We start from the raw sequence: 21527 nt of genomic DNA on the forward strand, positions 1-21527 counted from the left end.
GAGGTGCTGGGGCAGGGGGTGCTGGGTGCTGGTGAGGGCATCTCCACATCCCCAAATGAACTCTGCAGGTGGCCAGTGAGAAGGGCCCCGTGCTCTGTGCTCCCCCATGGCTCTGGGACGTGCCAGGTCGGGGCACAGTGGGCAGCCTGCAATGCCAAATCCCAGCCCCAACTGCCCGCTGCAATAATCAGTCCTTTAAAACAGACAGCCAAAGGCCACAGGAGTGGCTGTGTGTGACGGGAGGGCGGCACTGCGGTGTCCTGGGGCTGGATTACACCACACACTGTGCAAAGTGCGTGTGTCACACCACTGCTGCCGGCACTGTGAGCCCCACGTGGGGTTTGATCTCACTCTGCCTTGGGCAGGACCACAGCAGCCACTGCTGACCCTCACTGGGGACTTGGGCCAACGTGAAGGCAGTGGCACCTCTGGAAAACAATGGTGCTCCATTTACTAGGAAAATTCTCATCTCTGGACAAGTGAAGTCCAAAAGGTGGCCAGGGGCATGGTGAAAAGCACTCTTCCCAGGCAGCCAGAGGAAGGACAGTGGGGTGCAGAAACCAACAAGGAAGCCAGCAGGAGCACGGCTCTGCACAATCAATCTTGGAGACTGAAGGCAGTAAAAGACTGTCAAGTCCTTGTGATCCCAACCCTGAGAGGTTCAGGGAAGTCCTACTGCTAGGGCTGCACACACAGTGTCACCTGGATAGGTGACCAGGGGAGCCAGACCTCTGTACCTGAGACCATATGACTGCTCAGGCTCTGCTGCTCTCTCCTTCCTGCCCACAAGCCAAAAAATTGCCCTAAAAGCAAGAGCAGAGCTAGATGTGAAGTTTTTGTGTCCATTTGAATACCATGAGGGTGGGAAGCCCACCATTCCTAGGAATGGCTGCCTGTTTGTCTTCACCTCATGTGGCTTTCTTCCAGGGCTGCCAGGAAGATGGGAGCCATCTGCTTTGGTTTGACTGCAGAAGGGATCAGATGAGCTGTTGCTTCTCGAGAGATCCCAACAGCCACCTACAAAAGCAAACACGAACTGCTGAGGGAGGTGAGCCATGGCATCTGCAACTGCCCAACAAATGCTCTTCCCAAATTTGTGTCTTACAAATGGGCTTGGCTGCAAAAATCCTGGCAAGGACCTGGCTGCAGAGCTGCTGCCGGTTGGACCCAGCTTCTCATAGGAGCCAGAGTGAGGGGACAGAGCTTCAGGTGCTCCAGCCATGGTGTGCCAGCAGGGCACGACCCACAGGAAGAAGTGTGGCCAGGTGTGCACACACACCAACCCTGCTGCCCTGGTCACAGGAAAAGCCTTCTGGAAGCAGCTGGCAAGACACCACCCAGGGAAGACCACAAGCCAGAGGTCCTGCTGGTCATCAGGGCAAACCTCTGCTTTACCCCATGCAGATCCAGCACGTGACGAGCCACTGCAAGAACCTTTTCACAGCAACCCTGGTGTTACATTTGCCAAAGAAGTGTCCAGGACACGTCTGTCCAGAAAGAGCCAGGAGAACTTTCATCTCCTTCAGAGAAATACTGCCTATATAGCAGCACTTCGATGCCAGTAACACTGTGATGGGCATGAGCTGTAATGCTCAGCTGCCTGGTGTGACAGAGCAGCTTATTTGTGTCTGAGAGGTGTCCCCATTCCTCAAAGTTGGTGAACAGCCTGTATTAGTAACACCTTTCAGAATGCCTGTGACCAAACAGTCACATCCAAAACTACCTGGGAACAGATCTTCATGTCCTCAGTTGCCTCCCCAGTTTTCTCAGTGACTCTAACATCACCTGGTTTGTGAAGTTGCCTGACCCAACCCATCACATGCTCACCTGATGATGACAGCAGCGTGGAGGCCAGGTTAGATGAGGAAGGGTTAACCTCCCCGTGCCTGTCTTGGGATTCCTGAAGGCCCTATTATCCCAAACTATTTTTCATAATTACTGCCACACACGTAGACTACATCAAGAGTGAATCTTCACTTTGATAATTTGTGCTGTGAAATCTCACTTTGGGATCTACTTTTATCTCACACCAAACACCTGCAGGTCGTAAAAGGCGAAAAGGAAAAGAAAATGCCTCAAATCCTAGCCAGGTTTTCAAGTGTCAGAGAACACTAAATTAATGCTAAATTCTAACCGACACAGTAAAGAGCCCCCCGCCCTCTTCTTAAATTAGCTAAACAAAAGGACTGAGACTTTAACATATAATTAAGACACAAGGAGGCAAAGCTGTAGCTGCTAAACAAGGCAATGCAGACTTTTCTGAAGTTAAGATGTATCCTACAAACAGAGGGGGAGAAGGCTTTGTGTTTCAGCAAAAGGACTGTGAGTCAAAGTCCCTGCAAACCTCTCAAGGCTTTGCCAGCCTTCTGGTAAAATGCAAAGCCAGGTAATTACACTCTGCTCTGCTTCTGTTTCTACACACCCAAAATGGAGCCTCTCTCCCTTGCCGCACACAGAGACAAGAACTCTCTTTAATTAACCTCTGTAAAACCTCTGCGATCCTTGGATGAAAAAGGCTTCGTACCTTAGGAACATGTTTGCACACATACACGAGACAAAACCTCCAGCACAAAGCTGGGGCTGAACTGCAGTGCATTTCTTCTCTGCAGCTTGTCACAGGCCTTGAAGCTCATCCTTACCCATAGTTTCCATTCCAATCTGGTCCTTTAGAAGGAGGACTTTGTTTATGAAACTCAGGGAATGTCTGGATTATAATCTCTCTCCTGTCAAATTAACTAGGAAATGGTAACTCTCCTCAGGGGTCACAGATGCCCATGAAGCACACATTTAACATTTATCACTTCAGTTAATGAAATACCATCCCCACCAGTTGCTGTAAGCACCTCTGGATGTCAAACTGCCAGGGGCAGATAAATGTCCCGTTTCAATCCTACTACATTCTAATAAACAGCTTTTAGGTAGGAACTTGTGTCCAATTTATAAACATTAAAGAACAGCTTGTGTTTCAATCCCATCCAGGTGCTTTACAATCCTGGCACAGGCCCTGACCACAAGGCTGTGCGTTTCACATTAACACGAGCGACTCATCTCAGAGACATAGGTACAGTCATCCACAGATCATCCAAGTGTGGGGAGAGACCTCTTGTCTGGGATCAGGAATAGTGAACTGACAGGAAGAACCATCACAATAAGGCAGGGAGTACCCACTGTTTACACCTCATGCCTCCTTCATGTCCACCAGCTCTCACATGCTTGCTCTTGGGCAGAATTTCCAAGTATCAGACCAAACTCAGCCCTGATGGAAATGGGTGCCAAACTCTTTGACTGCATTACAGAGGAGAAGAGGCAAAGATTAAACACTTCTGTGCTGTGAGGCAGCATCATGAGAGACAGTGAGGAGGAGGAGGAGAGGAGGAGGAGGAGGCTGGCGAAGCTGCCGGGCTGCAAAGAGCAGCCGGCACGGCCGCTGCTCTCACTGTCCGCCCGCTGTGTTGATGAGATGCGCAAGCAGCATCCTGAGCAGTTTCTCCCAGGCTCAGGGACGGTGATGCAGGACTGCAGGGATGTGATTTACACCGCAGGGAGGGCGGCTAAGTCATTCTTTGGAGTGGGCACAGTCTGTGTGGTCCCCGCTCTCCCTTCTGCTGGAAAAGTACAGTGCGCTGGCCGGGCGCAGGGACCGATATAACCCGGCACAAACCCGCGCGCATCCCAATGAGGGGGGAGGGGCCCACGGACACTCCGCTCTGCAAATACTTCTTTATTAAGACATAAATATAAAGCTGAACAGGAAAGGAGCAATGACAGGGTAAACCATGCCAGTACTGATCTGTACGGATGATCTTACGATGCTTGAACATCTGGTTCTGCTGCTGGCTTCCATAAAATCATCTTTAAAAGCTACTCGGGGTTATATCTCCATCAGCTGTTCGGTGCCCACAATGACTTCATTAACATGTTTGGCTGAAAAGAGAGAGGGAGGAAAAGAAGAGCAATTGAGTTTTGCAGCAGAGCTTCAGACCTTGCATTTTTCAAATCTGCAACTTTAAAACAAATGAGAAAAGCAGATTCTGGGGAACTCAAACAGAGATTTGCTGAATCGTCTCTCCAACAGTATCCGACAGCATTTCTCCAACAGTATCCCACACACATGGTGAAAGCCTAAACAACTGACTAAACATCAGGAGATTTCTCTAATGAGAGTTTTCACGTCTATGTGTCACTAATAAACAAGAGAGGCCCTAGGGAAGTCACAGCTGCTACTGACAGGTGTACACCTAGGTCAAGGCAAGGAACCATCAACATCTAACATGGAGATTAGACATAAAATTAAAGTTCAGTAATCCACCCTGGCCTTAAAGAGCACTGTCTACCCTAAACTGCTTGGATGCTGGGGGGAAAAGGGCTGCTCAGCACCAGGGGGCCATCACCGAGGCAGTGTGAGATCCTCTCAGTAATCTCAACTCAGCCATGGCAGCTTAAATTTTTTTTTTTTTTTTTTTTTTGTTATTTAAACTTGACCCTCCTGTGGAGCAAATTTGTTGGAGGGGCAATTTCTGCAAGGTCACCCCTTTGCCTGTTCCCAGGAGCTTTGCACAGCCCCAGTGGACACATTAATGTGCCAGTCCCTGCCCCAGCACTGTTAATGCACTGTACTGAAAGAACCTTCCCTTTAAAATGCAAAAGCAGCTTGTCAGGGAAGGACTGCAAATAAAGGATCTAAAGCCAAAATAATAAAAACACGCAACTGAAAGCCCAGTGCCTAAAAAACCCAAGCAAGTGGCCTCAGAGCATGACACAAAGCTGGTGTGCTCAAAGTGGGTGTCCTCAGGGTACTGTGGGGGAGGTGGTGAATCTAAACTGCGCTCCAGGAGCTGGACATCTATTCAGGTACAGCTCAGGTGATGTGTCCTCCTGCAACTAGGAATAACAATTGTCTCTGGAGCCTGGGATAAAGTGTCAAGGCCTGTGAGGGGCTGGGATACACCAGTGGAGGCTCTGGTGTTTCCCACACCTTACACAGCAGTGGGGGTAGATAGCCAAGGATGATGGAAATGATGAGTTGTGTTTTATTTACCTACCTAAAACTCCTCCCCTCAGGGGAGTGGATCTTGCAAGATTGCTGCAAAACAACAAATATGCCATCTTTGGCTAAAGGAAGAAATTCCTGGCAATCCCCAAAGTGGCTGGGCCAACATGGTGCTTCTCTTGGTTTAAAATCAAGATGCAACCTTTGTACCGTGCAAACCATTGCTCCAGCAAAAGGTTTGATCAAATTGTGCTCTATAAATCTATATATCTTCTGCCCTGCTCTATATATCTTCTGCCCTGTGGCAAGATAATTTCTCACTACAACCTCAACCCCAGAACCATGTGGATCATATGCAATCTTCTCAGCTTGAGAGACAGAATGAGTGAGCCACACCACTTCCTTCCAGAGACCCTTTGTGAAGGCTAAAATAAGGAGACCAAGGGGCTGCTTCTCACCTGCAGCATCAGATTGAGACATTTAGCTCTTTGCTCAGGGTATTTATTGTAAACTGGTAATTAGTCCTGGAGCCTTACATTAACATCCTGGTGCTCAGTCTCCAGGACTTTGGGCAGGATGAGCAGAGGTGGATGCAATGCACAGGAAAATGAGGGGCTGACTGTACAAGTGCCAGGTGCAAGCATGATGTAGGTAGCACCACACAACTTCTCCAGGATAGCTCTTGCCAATAGCCCCAAGTCCAGCCTTCAGCGCCTCTCTCCTCCCGTCCTGGACCCCACACAGCCTTGCCAAGGCACCTCAAATCCAACCTGCAGCATTTCTTGCTATAACATTCCTCACCCCCAACAACTTTCCCAATATATCTCAACAGGCCCTGTAGCAACTCCTGTGACTCCATTCCTGAACCTCCTCCAAGCAGACTATCTATCATGTTGATTTCTATGATGTGAATAAGACCCTGGCTACCATCCAGTGAGAGTAATTATATTATGCCTCTGCAGATTAAACATGCCTTCATCTAGGCTTATAGAGAGCCATGTCAATTTATGGTTCTATATATAGGTTATCTGTAGCAATACTTTTTAATAAGGAACTTCTTGCTTCATTTCAAACAGCATCCTCCATGGTCCTAAATGTGCAGAGCTGGGATGGGTCCTGTCACATACCTTGCTGCAGAGGTGGTACAGACTTATTTGTATTTTGCACTGACATGCATGAAGCATACACCTTATGGTGTCTTGTATTTTACACCTGATGAGTTCAAAATGCTTTTTGAGAATGGATGAGTAAGAGCATTTCTGTTTTACAGATGGGGAAACTGAGGCAGCAGTGAGTTTAGGGAGCTTAAGCAGCCAAAGCCGCATGGGAAATTGGAGCCTGCATTCCCTCATCTCTCATCCCTCTGCCTGTTTCATCTCCTCCTTGATCCCTGTGGCCCAGATTCCTCAAAGCAGGCACACATGATATGTCACTGCTACCTCAGACTCACATGAAATCACCAAATGGATTTCTTCTTGTAAAGGCTTAAAGAAAACACATGAACCTGCCTGTTGAAAATCCGCGAGAAAGTTTTTAAGCGATAAAGGGAATGGTTTTGCTAGAAACAAAGCTCCATGCCGCACCCCAAGGGGATGTGGAAGGCAGATAAGGATTCACCCTGCTTCCCTCTTCCATTCCCAAAGCCCTTCTTGAGGAGTGAAGGGAATTCAGACTCCAGTGTGTGTGCCAGAGAGCTGAGCTATGGATAGTGTTTCATTATCAGACGTGGCTGCCAGTTGCCAGTGGCTCTGGCTGGTACCAGCAAGCTCAGTTCATGCAGAAACTCTGCCTGAAACTCTGGGGGAGGAGGGAGAAGTACCTCACATGCTTTGCTGTTCAGCTCCCTTTCTCCTTCCCCAGCTCCCCATTACGGATTTCTTACCAGGCTGCCTTTTATCTGACACTGGCAGGGTTACAGATGCATTCAGCCCACAGAGAAAGAAGACAGATTAGAGAAAGGACTTTGAGAAAGCCTTCAGAGTTGGACTCTTCAACCTTAAATCATGTTCAACTAGATCTTCTCAGATTGGGAGCATCTGGTGCTAAGCAAAGCCAGAGCTGATCAACACATTCAACCTCCTGATTAGCACTTTGCTTCAACTTGCTGACGCAGCCCAGCCTGAAGTCTGCCTGGGTGCTTGAACCCAGTGTCCACGGAGACTTTACTGAGTGTAAATCAAAAACCTGTCACTCGTTATATATGCGTTCCTGCTTGGGAAGACATTTGTTTACACATACTGTACGCTAGCCCCTTAAAAACATACGCACAAGGCGAGCTAGAGAGCAGAGCAGCTTTTGGTGCTTGGCTAAAAACAAATTGTAATGCAAATAAACAGAGGGGCGGAAATGACTGCGCAGCCCAGCACAAACCCCACCAGCAGGCTGGGGGCCGGGGACCCAGCGCTCCCCAGCCTTCCTGGCAGGTTCCTGCCAAGCCACTCACAGAAAGGGGATGCCGGAGCATTCCTTTAAAAGCCATGTGAAAGCATCTCCTTGTTGTTTGCTCAATTAGCCCCAGACAGATTGCTGCTGCTGCTGCTGGTGGCAACGCTGGGTTGTAAAGGAGGAGGGGAAGGAGGGGAAAGGGAGAAAAAAAAAAGACAGGAAAAAAAAAGGGTTAGGGCCTAGGCCCAGGACCACCACGAAGTTTCAGCCCTCAGGGGCTCCAGAAAACGTTCAGTTTACTCACTCAATTACATACACTGTTTTATAAACCCTTTAAAATAAAATAGAAAACAGTCCCTGGCACAGAATTACTGCTCTATTATACAGCAGTGATGAAAGCCACTGCTGTGTATTTGCTCTCTTTAAAGCAAGAGATAGTTTAACTTAAAAAACTAGGTGGGGGGGAGGGGTGGTTGCAGAAATGCATGCACGAAAACACGCTGTGGGTGGTTCCCACCACATTCACCCAGGACAGAAAGGATCAGAGAGTGGGAGAGAAGAGCAACTTGTCTCTGCAGTGATGGTTGGCTCTGGAAAAGCAGCCAGGTTAGTGGGGGGAGAGGAACTAAAGGGGCTTAAGGGGATGGGAAGCAGCTGAAGCTTGACTTTGGGAGGCTGGAGGGTGTTTTAAATTACATGTACAGATAAAGAAGGGAAGCAGGTGATGGGGGCTGATTTGTTTGTGTTTACAGAGCAGTGGGACTTTCCAGTCAAGGCCTGTTCTCTCCTCAGCCAAGCTTTACTTACATGATCACTGGACACCAGGGTGACCACACTGTGGCCCCAAAGGCCAGGCGTGTCTCACAATTTCTCCCAAGTGCCAGGTCAGCCCCAGTGTGCAGGCATCACATGGGCCCATGGGTCCCCAGCAACTATGATCCTCATGAGCTGAGTGTTCCAGCTGCTCCCAGGATTCTTTTATGCAGGGAATGAGGGATGTGCAGCTCACCCCAGGGAGTTGGTGCTAGCTTCAGGCAGATCAGTTCTGGCCCACAGCTGGGGCCTGCAGCCCACAGAACAAACAGGCAGCAGAGATCTTACTTCTGCCTTACATCCAACAACCACCAGCTCTCAGTGCTGGTGGCCCCATGGTTCAGCTGAGGATTTTTTCATAGTTCAGCCAGAATGAATCCCTTTGCTCTCAAACCCTTCTGGGGACTAGATGTGCCTTGAGAGTGTGAAGGTAAGAGTGATTCAGTGCCCAATGAGAGATGACTTTACTGTGGCTTGGAGCAGACTCACTGAGGGAGTGAAGATAGAGGACAGAGCTGTATGGGGAAGTGATCACACAGTGTCTTAGAAGAAAAGTTAGTAAAGGGAAAAGGAGACTCGGAGCTCAGGATGAGCCTAAGATAGCAAGCTCCTTGGGGAGGGGGGCATGCTTGAAGTCATACTGGGACAGAGTCCTAGCAAAGTGTGTGAGAAGGGATTGGATTACATCCATCAGTGCTCCCATGGGCTATCACTCCCTCACAGCAAATGCAAGCAGGGATCTCAAAACAGCAGTCTGACTGCCCACATCTTAACTTCCTGATATGATGGCAGAGGTGCCATCTTTGCCTGCAGCACTGGACACAAGTCCTCTTCCTTTCTCAGCATCCATTGGGGTGTTCTTCCTGGCTCTTTCATGTGCCTGAGCTCTACCAGAGCAGAAGTAGTTATTTTCTCTGCGTGCAGCATATCAAAATATTTCCACAAGGTTATGAACTGCTGCCTTCTGGGTAGACTTCAATATCAGCATGCTGGGAATGTGGCAGCACATTTAACCCGCTCACTCAGGAAGCCTGAACTTCCCTGGCTGGGAATGACAGTATGCACAAGTGTGGCAGTCCCCAGCAGCAGAAGGGAGGACAAAGCATTGCTGGATGGATATTCTAAGGAAGCTTTGCGCCACTGTGAAGGCCAGAACTCATAAACCATTTTTATAAAACCTGGAAAGGAGGCTTATTAGGATTAGTTAGCAATATAGTCACTGCATAGTCACTGCAACAAAAATGTCAACTATTTAAAAGATGCCTGTTTTAACTGCCAACAGTATCTTTCTCATGGGCATTCAGTAGTTAAACTACTTTAGGGAGAAATCTTACCGGTCTCTCAGTTTTGCTATAAATTCACACCATTCCTACATCACCTCCAGCTCATTTTGCATCCCCGTGCACAATATACATGTGTGCACTGTTTAGTCTGTGTCTGTTCTTCATGAGCTTTCCTAACTTCCATCTGCACAGCAGCATGCCTTCTGATCCCAACCCTGTGTCGTGCTAAGTGTTTTCAGTTCCTGAAGACTGCACCAGGAGGTACTCAGCATCTTGCAAGAGCAGATGCTCGCCCTTACTTGAATGCAGTGAGAGCATCAGAAAGTCTCTCAGTTCCTTTCTGTCCCTATCCTGTTAAATCTTGGCTCATGTGAAGCCTCCTCACAAGCAGGGAACCACTCACATGTGAAGGCTTCATAAAATGTACCTGCCTTCAGAGGATGACATTAGAGAAAAATGTGCTCTTTGGCCCTCATTAAAATAAAACAATCTTATTCTGTTTCATTGAGAAGTCCTGGGACTCCAAGCCTGGAACAGGACTTGGAAAATGACTGGAAATGGGAGCCAGTCCTTACTGGATATGTGCCTTTTTCTCTTCTTGTGAGAAACCACACAATTTTGGCTATGTGATAAGCCTTTGGAAAAAAATCTGAAGTTTGCACATGTTCTCAGGAGGACAGCTAAAAGCTCCAGAGACTGCAGCAAGCACTCTTGACCACGGAAGTGCAGGAGGAAGGCAGGGCTTCCTCCAAGCTGGATGGACCAGTGGAGCACTTGGCACAGAACCACCCCCCTCCTGTGCCCAGTATGAGCCTGCCTGGGCATGAGAGAAAGGGATGCAGTCCAACTGAAAGCAGTTAGGGAATGAATGCTAGATGAAAAAAGGAGCATGGGATTGTTAGGCAAGGGAACTGGAAATAGCAGCTATGGTCAGACCAGAGGAGGTGTCAGGTGGGTGTCTGGGAATAACCAAGTAAGAGAGAAAAACAAAAGTCTCTATGGGAGAAAGACTAGGAGGAATACCAAAGAGAAGGCTAGGATTGGGATGAGCCTGGTGCTGGGACAGAGCCATAGTGGAGAGCTGTGAAGCAGGAGTCAGGATCAGGTAGGACACAGATCTAGCTGGAGCCCCATGTCTGATGCTGGAAATAAATATCTCTGCCCCAATGCCAACAGAGATGAAAGCAAGGGATAAGGTAGCGAATTTTATACCAATTTTGCTAGTTTTACACTTTGTGTGAATGTGTACTGTCTCTGTTCCTGGTGTTGCTTTGAAGAAAGGTTAGGCCACTTTACCTTGAAGAAGGGTTAGGCTGCTTTACCATATATGCTTGTTCCTGGCTAACTGATACCAGATGTACAACGCTCTCCCTGCTGAATCTGGCTGAGATTCCTTTGGGAGCTGTACTTAGTGACTCCTGTACTCATCTGAGTCCCTGACTGGCCCATCACCAGCACTCCCTCTCTCTAGTCCTACTTCACTGAGCACATGCTGCTTTTGAGCTCGTCTTTAAAACCAGGCTTATCAAAAAGGTTGCAGTGTAATCTTAAAAACTGTCTTCAAAACAGTGATTGAATGCTCTGTGCAATGATGTTCTTTCAGAATGCTGTCTGCCATTTCCTATTCCTCTAAGAATTACTGCCTTTTTCTTAGGTACCAACATGTTTCTCAAACTGCTACCTGGTGAGGTAGCTTTCACAAAGCCCATCTGTTAATTCTCCTCTAGCAAATGTCTTTAAGTATCAAAGAGGAAGGAAAGTGGATGCTTCCAAGGCATAGTAATAAAAACAGTAGGAGAATAGCAGGGCTCTCAGGAGACATGGATTGCAAACCCTGAAGTTAAATAAAACTCCATAGCTTGACTTCAACAGAGACATTTAAAAATACTGTCTCTGGCCAGTGCTGTGACAGGGCAGAAGTCAATGCAGGACTGGGATGACACTGCTGACAGTTACCTGCACTCCTGTGTCTCCAATCTTCTCTTTAGTTTGAAAGAACCAGGTTGCCTCTGATCTACCCCTGTAACCAGTGGTGGAGCATTCCCTCTGTTTAGGTGTCAAGAGATTTGCCAAGCCCATTATTAAGTGCTGAGGTCTCCCACCATGTCCCCAGGGAGATTATCCCACAGCCTACCAGACCACATCGTTAGGAAAATGCTCCAGATAGCCAACCTAAATTGTGTTTAATTCAATTCCATTACTCCCAGCTGTACCATTTGGACCACCCTAAATATATCCATATTATTCTGCAGAAGGAGAAGGATGAGAGCTGGTTTAAGTTACGTTTGCCTATCATTTGTGGTAGCTGTTCTCCTGCCATCCTCCTTTCAAGGGACTGGAATTCATTTTATGAAAGGAGGTCAGTGCACCACTGGCTCAAAGAGCTCTTGTACCCCAAGCTGCCTGGGCAGTGTGGCCAGGACTCACATGGCAGAGCAGGGAGCATAGAGCCAGTTCTGCAGCAAAGTCAACTGTGAGATCTGCTTGGGGCTGTGTAGGATGATTCAGGGATATTTCTACCTTTGATGAATCCTGGCTGATGTTCTGGAATAAGGGACTGCCATTTTTTTTTTTTTTTAATGTTTCTGGGAAGGTGTATGGAGTTTTGCTGAGGAGGTTTCTACTCCCAGAAACTGGAATGTGTAACTCCCAGACTAGGGTCAGCAGCCAGCAGCTACTGCTTATGTCTGCTGAAGGGTGATCAGCTTGCAAGAAAAGGTGGCTCCTACCCAAGAGAACTAGGTTTTTTCTTTACCCAGCCATGGAAGCTCAAATTTGAAGAAGGAAAAGTTACCAAACAGAAAAACACAGCCAAAGTCTTGACGAAGGGTGCAATATGGAAACAGACTTACAGGGCCACACCAAAAGCTTGGCACAAGATACAGGAAGTCTTGGGCAGGGGAAAGGAAGTCATGACATGCTTTCACAGCGAAAAAGAGAAGACCCAGTCTACTATGGGATCAGTCAAGGTCAGAAGAGACATGCTGGGCTGGAAAGACTCCATGGTGCAGGAAGTAAGTCATGAACTTCGCAGACAGATCCCAGACCACCAAGGCAAACCTGACCCCTAGCCCAAAGAAATTCTAGAATGGTTAGGAAACTGAGGCAGGAAAATGAACGGATTTACTATTTTTTCTTGCTCAGCATAATGGTGTATTTATAATCTACCTGAATATGTCTCTGCTAATGTCAACCATACATTTCTAAACAGTTTAACTAGAGGGCCCCCAGCCTCTAGTTAATCCAAGAAGTGGGTTTAAACTTTGGGGAGGGGAGCAGTAGACTCTTAAGAACAGGCAAATGATCCATGGGTACAGCTTTGTTACTCTCTCTGCAAATACATCTACCCTTTGGAAAAAATATTCAGACAAGGATGACAAGGACAATCAAGAAGAAAGACCAGTTTTTCTACGACAATCAACCAGACTAGGATTTGCACCCTGGAACAAACTTCCAAAGTGGTTGTGATCAAGGTCAAAGAGTGGTATTTCTGTTTGGTATCATCTACTAAAGAAATAAAATATATACCTGTTACCTAAAATATTAGCTAAATCTACACCCTGTGCCCTCATAGTTCACACTGCAGGTTAACAACCAAACATGACCCAATTCCTCTCTCCTGGTGTTTCATGCAGATGTGTAGATGCAGCACTTAGGGAGATGGTTTAATGGCAGACTTGGCAGCGTTAGGTTTATAGTTAGACTTGATGATATGAAAAGGACTTTTCCAACCTAAATGATTCTACGACAGGAGGCAATGAACCCCACGAAGGACACCGATTCAGACTGTGTGATGTGCAAAGCTATGAGCAGACACAGCCACACAGAGACCAAGACCACAGTGAACTCACTGTGTTACCTACAGCATCAGAGACTTGCAACTGCAAGATCAATACTTCGTTTTCATGAGTCCTTTGTGCTTTCAGTTTCAATTTAAGGAAAATTTGTCATATGTGAAGCTGACAACAGGTTATGCTATACTACATTAAGTTCAAACCCTGCTCTGTATCAAGACACTTAGAATTGGGAATCCACCCACAAAGACAAAGCAAGCAAATAAATCCTGATCTGACTAAATAACTTCACATGAAGCCTGCAAAGGAACTCACTTTTGTCCTCAGTCTACACACTGGAGCAAGGATCTGCCAAACCCCAACCATAAATATTCATTAAAAAGCCTCTGCTTGGGATGCAGTCACTGAAACAGCCATTTCCTGCCCATTATCTCTTAGGGCAGGAAATCAACAGTTCCACTCATGCGGTTACCACCGAGCCCTCACCACGAGCACTCCCACTGGATGGCTGAACTTTGTAGAAATGAGGGCCACGTAGCTGTATCCTTTCTGAAGCCTCAAAATAGTACTTCATGGCAGTAAAGCAGATCTGAACATAGCTGCCCTTGTACTTCATATTGAGCACAGCAGGTCCTAATATGATGCTCCACCTCGAGCTTTTGCGTGAAGGAAAGTGAACGGGAGCACACTGGCACTGTGGGTTGGGAGCATCTACAGAGAAGGATGTTTGTGTGTTCAATAGATTTGCGTGCTTTGCCCTGTCACTGACAAAGATTACTATTCAAAATAACGGCTCCTTCTGCTGAGGACAACCTCAGGCTGATCTAATTGTGGTCTCTGGGAAAAGACTGTCTCAGCACCCAATCTTGTCCTTTATAAGAACAGCAGAGCTTTGCTGCCAACTTCAGAGGAGCAAACCACTGAACTTATGCCAAGAAGCTGTACTTTCAATGAAAAAAAAATCCTGATATTATAGGACACCCCACTGCAGAACTGCCACAGTTTACTATCACTTCATGAAGAAGCAGGAGTAATATCTCAAGGAAAAAGTTCTGAAAATGATGACAAATGCACATTAAATACAGCTTTTGTGCTTACCTTTGGTTTCCAGCCTCTGATCACTTCCAATCAAACAGTCCTTGATGTCTGCACCCTTCTCTATCACAGCATTATGACAAATAACACTGCCCTGAAGACAGCACCTACAATATAAACACAAGCAAAACAAGAAAATAATTTAAATGACAGATACAGAACAAAGGTATCCACTGGAATATCTAAAGACTCTGTGACATGATCCTGTACGTAGGTTCAGTTCAGCTCCTTTCTCAAAAACTCCATTCTTCTCTTGATCCTCATACCCAGTTGCTGGAAAAACTTAAATGCCAGGTGTCAGATTGGCTTTGCAAAAAAGAGTTTGCAGTTTTACCTCCTGTTAGAACAGCTTTCCTCTACATTTCCTCAACAGAATAAATACTTAACTGAATAAATAAAGACTTGGGACCTGGATCAAGTCCTGTATTTTCCACAGACAGTCTGGGTAGCTGCAGGGGTGGCTTCTCTGCTCAGCTCCCCAGCTAAAAACAGGAGCAGCAGCACAGTCTTTCTCTGCAAGTTTTGCTGAGCAGTTTTATGCATTCCAACTTGCCGGGCACTAAGAAAAGGTGGAGAGAAGGGGCAGATCAATAGCTCAGCTGGTTGGCTTTGTTCATGTTACATTCAAGCACCCAAACATAATTATTCTGCAGTACTAAACCAATGAAACCCACACTAGACCTACACTACTTGCCTTGGGTATCTTCACATTCATATTGCCTTTGACACCACTAAGTCTGAAATACTACACAGGATGGAACTTCAGCAAAAGCCACCTTATTCCAAAATGTATTTGAATCTGTAATAATCAGCTTTCATATCTGCCAATCCCACCATCCAGAGAGGAAAGGAGTTCAGAGTCCAACTGCTGGGTTTGTAACTTCTCTGCTGAGAGTTTCTGAGTTAGTGCATTTCTCTGAGCCCCTTCTTCCAGTAAGCTGGAACTTGTCAATCTTAACTAGTATCTGTGATGTGCCCTGAAATGCTACTCCCTCAGCATGATGTGTCTTGTTAAATAGCATTAAATGTAATTTCTTTCAAAGCTACAGAGAAGAAAATAGCTGTGAATCAAATTATTTCTTCCCTTATTTTCACATGTGCAAAGGTAGATAGGAGTCATTGAAGGACAGAAAACACAGCTAAGATATATCTAAAAATACTAACACTCATCAGAACCAGCTGATTGGGAAGAGGGTATCAAGTGAGATCTATAACCCTGGAGAGATGCAGGTAATCTCCCCCTAGATAACTCAATATTAATCCTACTGTGAACCACAGCATCTCATATTGCTTCCTGGTATTTCTGTCAATATTAATAACAGTAACTGTGAATATTATTAGTCTGACAACTGATCTCTGTCAAAACCAGAAGTTTTTGGCTTCAATGACCTTCTGCACAGTGAGCTGCACAGTTTAATGACCTGCAGCCATTCCCCACCTTGGTTATGGGCACCACCACTACTCTCTGCACTGGTGAAGCATGGCTGTGGTGAACCATCAAGCTGGCTTGCGGACAGAACTCTTAGCCTGGAGTCTGAATTAACAAGGAGTTTTGGTATGAGGTCAAAGCCCCAAGACTCAATTCTGTATTGAATGGAGCACTAGTAAGCTGAGGTCCTCAGAAGTGTGAAACATCGATCCTCACTCCAGACCGCTGATCCCAAAATTAATTCATAGTATTTTCCTGCTCACACAACACTATTATCTAGAACAAAGAATTTATCATTAAACATATTACAATTCTGTTGCTTGTGTGAGTCAGAGCAGAAACCATCTGCCCCACAAAACCACCATTAATTCTCCAGGAGTAAAAGCAATAAAACTGGACCTCAGTTGCAGTGGTTCACAGTTACAACCCCCCGTGAACAGACTGTCCCCTCTGAACAATTATTCTTTTAACTCACTTAAACTCCCCCTCTGCTGACCTATAAGGAGGCAATGTGAGCAATTATTCTACAAGCAACCGGCTCAGGTTGCTTTGGCAAGGTTTTTACTAACATGTTAATAAGATAAAAAGCGGCAAAGATACACAGCAGACCCCTGCCTGTCTTTGCTCTCACACTGTCACGATCTGCTTCCTTTCCAATAGCCTCGTGTGCCCGCACAGCGGCTCAGGCCATCGTCCTGTGCAACAGCAGCTGCTGAGAGCAAGAGCAATTTGGCATTTATGCCAGGCTAGGGAAGGGATCACTGGAAGCAGGACTGCCCACTGCTGCCATCCTGACTTAGCTTTCAGCAGAACTAGTGAAGGGAATGGGAGAAGTTGCTCATTTCCCACTGAAATGGCTCCTATCCAAAACGTGCACTCCAGCATACCTCCTCCTCCGTTGCTTTGAGCCAGTCAGATGAAAGCTTTCCCCTGCAAAGGGGATGGTTCCCACCATCTATCACTTCTCCTGAGCATGAGAGCAGCTGTGAGTGCACTACACCTCTCAGCATTATCCTCATGCAGGAGGATATTCCCCAAAAGAGAGGGGATTTAAGCTGTCGGTCTGGAGCTCAGGCTGGAGAATACTGCATGTGTGTTCAGAGCCTACTTGAGCACTGGCTTTCAACTCCCCGAGAAAGAACAGCATTGTAACCAAGAAACTGCTGATGACATTAACATCAAAGATAATGGGGGTTCCTGCCAAACCATTTTTTGGGAGGGACAGGCCAGGGAACCAAGATGAACTTGTCTGTGCCAGGTGCTTGCAAATCAACCCTTCCCTGGTGCCAGGGTAAAACAAAACCCAAGAACTCCACCACCCCAGGAGTTTCTTAAAACTTATAAACCCAACCAACTGCAGAAGTTTTAAAGCCATACTCAATGCTCAGATTACCCCAATCACACAAACCAGCAGCAAATCCGGCTTTTATTGCTCAAGTGGAACAAAACTTCAAGAGATAAAAACACAATTTGTGGGTGTTCCCTTCACCCGCTGACAGATGTAACACAGCCATTTTGAAACCACTTGTAAATGCCTTTTTTCTTTAAAAAAAAAAAGTTATAAAGCCTGCCAAGAGAAGTATTTTGTGTGTTTATTTAATTTTTACTATTTTTTCAAGTTGAAGAGTAAGGAATAAACTTTTATTCTCTTACAGGGTAAATATCAGATCTCAGGGCACTGCTGTAGTCTCCTGCCACCACAGTTCCTGCCTTCCATAACAATTAGGTGCTATTAGCCCTCAAAGGTGCTCTGACAGCATCCAGCTTCATCAGCTCTGGTGTGTGTGCGCATATGCACACATTGATGTACTGCTTTATAATGCAAACCATATTTATTTTTTCCCCTGAAAATGTAGTATATTTTTAAACTTTTCAGCACGGTGAAAATGGATATCTCCTGACCTTAAAATCCAAAGAGCATGTTCAAACCCACAAGAGGAACTAATTTGGGGCATTTGATTTACAGCTGAAATTTCAATTTGAATTTGTTTTAAGTGTAATCACAAACTGAAAGTCTGGCAGCTGGGTGTTTTTCAGAAAATAAATAAAAATATTCAGTGTACATCTGCATTCTAGAGAGAGCATTTTACAAGCCTAGTCCTGTAGTGGGAACAGATGTAGCTAAAGCAATAATTTGTTCTACAGGTACAACGTGTAAATGGGAGCATATGAGAGAGTGTGTGCCTACGTCTGTGTCTGTGTGTTTGCTACGTGCCTGCATCTGAGAGACAGAGCCCGACTTTGGGGTGGGTTTTTTTGAAAGTGAGAGAACAAGAGCAAAAGGAGTAGTGGCCAAGGAGGCATGGGGGGATTACAAGGATTTAGGTCTTTAAACTGCAGACCACCTAACAAGATCACTCTGAAATGCCACTAATTTCAGTTAAGGCCACAGACCTCCCTTCCTCTGCCCTCCCTCTCTCCCCCATTGTAAACAACTAATCCCAGCAGAAAACAACAGAGAGCAAAATGTACACACATTCTGCAACATTCCAGGTCCTTCTTTATCTTTTATTTATTTTTCTAAAAGGTCAGCGTATGTATGGAGGGAGGGGGGAGGGGAAGAAAGCCAAAAAAACCTCAAGTCCATCTCTTGTGTGGGCTTGAAGGAAGCGGGGAGAAAGCAAAGTCCAAGAGCACACAATATGGAGCTTTTATAGCACAGCAATTCCTGGACTCAGCTTACTTTCCCCCTCCCTCTATTTGTGGCAAAGTCGCATAGCTTTAAACCAAAGGACAGGGTGGTCGATTACATCTGAAAGAAATGTAAAGAATTGGGAAAGAATTCCATCTCCTGTCGAAATTATAAATAAGGAAGTATTAATCCCAGAGACAGGCTGATTTATGCAGCCCTGGAACTGCTGACTTTCAGCCCGAGTATCGGTCTATAAATCAAACTCTTAAATCAAGTGTGTCAATCGCTGCAGCACTGTGATACTGAGGCAAAGCAAGGCACCCACCACTGAAAGCAGGAAGATTGCCAGGGGACTGAGGTGCCGTGCCCTTCTTAATTTTCTGAAGTGTAAATCTGAGATCAAACATCCTTTGGGGGAACGGGAAATCAAAATACGCAGTGCTCAGCACACCGGGAGCAGGCAGCAGGAGTCCAAGACACAACCCCCTAATTACAGGCTACCCACTGATTATTTAGGACTCTGTGATTAAAGTGATGAACGCTCCTGGGAGAAAGGGGCTTAAGTAACTGAGGTCAAGACCTCAACTGCAGCTCTCGCCCTGGTTGTGCAAGCTTAGGAAGGTATGAATGTCACAGGTTTGCCTTACAGCAAATCTCCTGAAATGCCAATGGAAGTTATCCAGGCCTGGTACTTTAATCCAATTGTGCCAAAACCCCGACATAATCTCTGTTGGGCAGCAAAGCAAATGAGGTGTCTATAATGCAATGCTTAAAACTGTAGACTCACAAGAAAGAAAGCCTGGAGCACAAAGCCTAGGACAGCCTGTTGGTACCGCTCTGTTGTGCCAAGCAGTCGGGTCTCGTGCGCCTCCAGATGAGCTATGAGAGACAGACACGGGAGTTAAAAGCAAAGGGTGACATGCCTCAGCAGCTACTTTGCTGACTGAGGGGTAACAGATGTGAATTCCCCTGGGAGCAACATCCCCTTCTGCCTTGACCAAGGAGATAACAGCCACCACAGGCACCTTAACAACTCTAAGACATGGCAAGGAGTCAGGGAGAGTTCTAAAACCTACCAGCAACCCCTGAAGGAATCCCCTGCTAGCTAGTGAGCTGGTGGCTGGGACTCATGATAACAGGGGTGAGGCACAAAGGCCATAGAAAAAGTGGGGAGAGGCAAAACCACTATTAGGGAGCTTGGGAACCTGAAATATTGCCTTTGCCAACATGCTTTACACACCAACACATTTTTACACCAACACACTTTTACACACAAACACAAGAATTCTGGGCACTATGAATCTCACGTTATACATTCAAGTAAATACCAAAGCCTACAATAGATGCCAGCAGTACGTGCTATAATTTATAGATATATTTCAAAGCAAGCATTCGTAAGTGAATTTGGCCTTTGATCTTCTGTTTTTCCCCTTGGGGGTAACAAAATCATTCTACCCCTCTAAATTCTTCGCCCGTCTCTGAGGGTGTTTTCACTAAGGAACTTGTTTCATGTCTATTTTCTAGCCAAGCTCATCACTGTGGTATGGCTCCTTTACACTTCTTCCCCACACCCTAAACATTTTGCATTACATATTGCATATACTTGCCAGCACTCGTATTTTCCAGTGAAAGTTCAACTGACCTTAAAGGATTGCCTCAAACATACCTTAATGTGTTTTATTAAGTGAAACTTTGGGTGCGGGAGGAGGTCGCCAGGAAGGTCATGCCTCACCTCTGAAACTTCAGTTACATCCAGCTGATCTTGGGACAAACAAATTGGTGGCCTTTTATGTAGCTGCAAGCTCAGGGTTGCACACTTCAGCAAAAGTATGCTGCAAGGAGTTCACACTGGGAAACCCCACACACAGGAAAACGGACCACCCTCTGGATTCTCTTTTGCAGAGTGGGAGGTGTAGGCCAGTCCTACACAATTTTACAGACTCTTCACTGATGGCCAGGAAAAGCTACTCGTGTCTATATGAAGGAAACAAAGCAGGAAAATTACATGTTCACTACCACCTCTAGGATTGCCTCACTTTCCCACCAACTCACACAGAATGAACCAAGTAACAGGCACAGTAAAAGGACACCTTCTCTGGGGTTTTTGTAGCACAGTTCTGGGTTGAGAGCTATGGCTCTTCATAAGACATTATTGGTTAAATCAGTTTCCATATCATGTGAGCTAGGTTGACATGGAAAAGATTTTTGTAAACGTCACCCTTACAACTGAACCTGGCTTCTTAGAGCCAAGCTGAACTTGTTCAACCCTTGTCTCCTCAGGAACTTAAGAGGCACAATGTGATAATTTCTTCATCTTCCATACCCAGTTGGGAGAAGATTTTAAAGATCATCAGAGACATTCACACCCAGATTCCCACCAAAATCCAAGAGCAATCAGCTGTTTGAAAAATCTCCATACTCTTCGATTAGACCCATGTGGTTAGCAGGAGACAGAAGCTTATTTAGAGCTCTGAAGTCAGACATAACCCTGTCCCCCTGAAGAAGCAAATCAGCAGAATGAGAGGAGATATTTTAAAATGCCACTTTTCAGGGCTCATCTGTGCTTTAAGTTCAACATTTGATGTACAAGATGTTTGGAAAACTGGGACAAGCTCCCTGCACTATCAGGGAAACATCTGTATCCGAGATTAAAGAACAGGTGATTTATTTAAGACAGATTGATGTACCAGGAAGCTAGCCAGAAGAAATTTTTTTTTGAGGAGTTAGTAATAATGTTTCAGACACTCACAAGATAACAGGTATTATATGAGAAATTTCCTTAATACATTAGATACAGTAGAATCTTCAGTTGAAAGTAATTGAAAACCAGTTCTGCAAGTAGCTCCACTACTTCCTACTTACTAGTTTCCTACTTTGCACTTTCTTCCTCAGTTTATCTTCCTGAAAGGAAACTCTGCTGGCCAGAGGTTGTGTCTATTCAGTATCTTACATAGCATGTGCAGTGAATTAAATAGTAGAATGAAAATTGTAATTCCTGACCAAAATGTTCACAGTTTAAAACCAAGAAGCGTGACAGAAAGGACAGAACTGCTACATAATCATAAGAAATAAGACCCCTTTTTACAGGCAGGGATTACAATACATA

At 45.8% G+C, this 21527-nt stretch overlaps 1 protein-coding gene across 1 annotated transcript in view; it reads right to left on the minus strand.

Annotated features, from left to right (window-relative positions):
- Positions 1–3706: 3706 nt before the first annotated feature.
- EIF2B3 (eukaryotic translation initiation factor 2B subunit gamma) overlaps positions 3707–21527 on the minus strand; it is a 99230-nt gene continuing 81409 nt past the window's right edge. The window contains exons 10-11 of the mRNA XM_041483442.1: positions 14364–14467; positions 3707–3924 (exon numbers count right to left, since the gene is read on the minus strand). Coding sequence (XP_041339376.1) covers positions 3872–3924; positions 14364–14467 — 157 coding nt within the window. The 3' untranslated portion in view covers positions 3707–3871. The remainder of the gene's footprint in view (positions 3925–14363; positions 14468–21527) is intronic.

The sequence above is a fragment of the Pyrgilauda ruficollis genome, unplaced genomic scaffold, assembly GCF_017590135.1.
Source record: "Pyrgilauda ruficollis isolate IOZ18807 unplaced genomic scaffold, ASM1759013v1 scaffold6, whole genome shotgun sequence".
Lineage (NCBI taxonomy): Eukaryota > Metazoa > Chordata > Aves > Passeriformes > Passeridae > Pyrgilauda > Pyrgilauda ruficollis.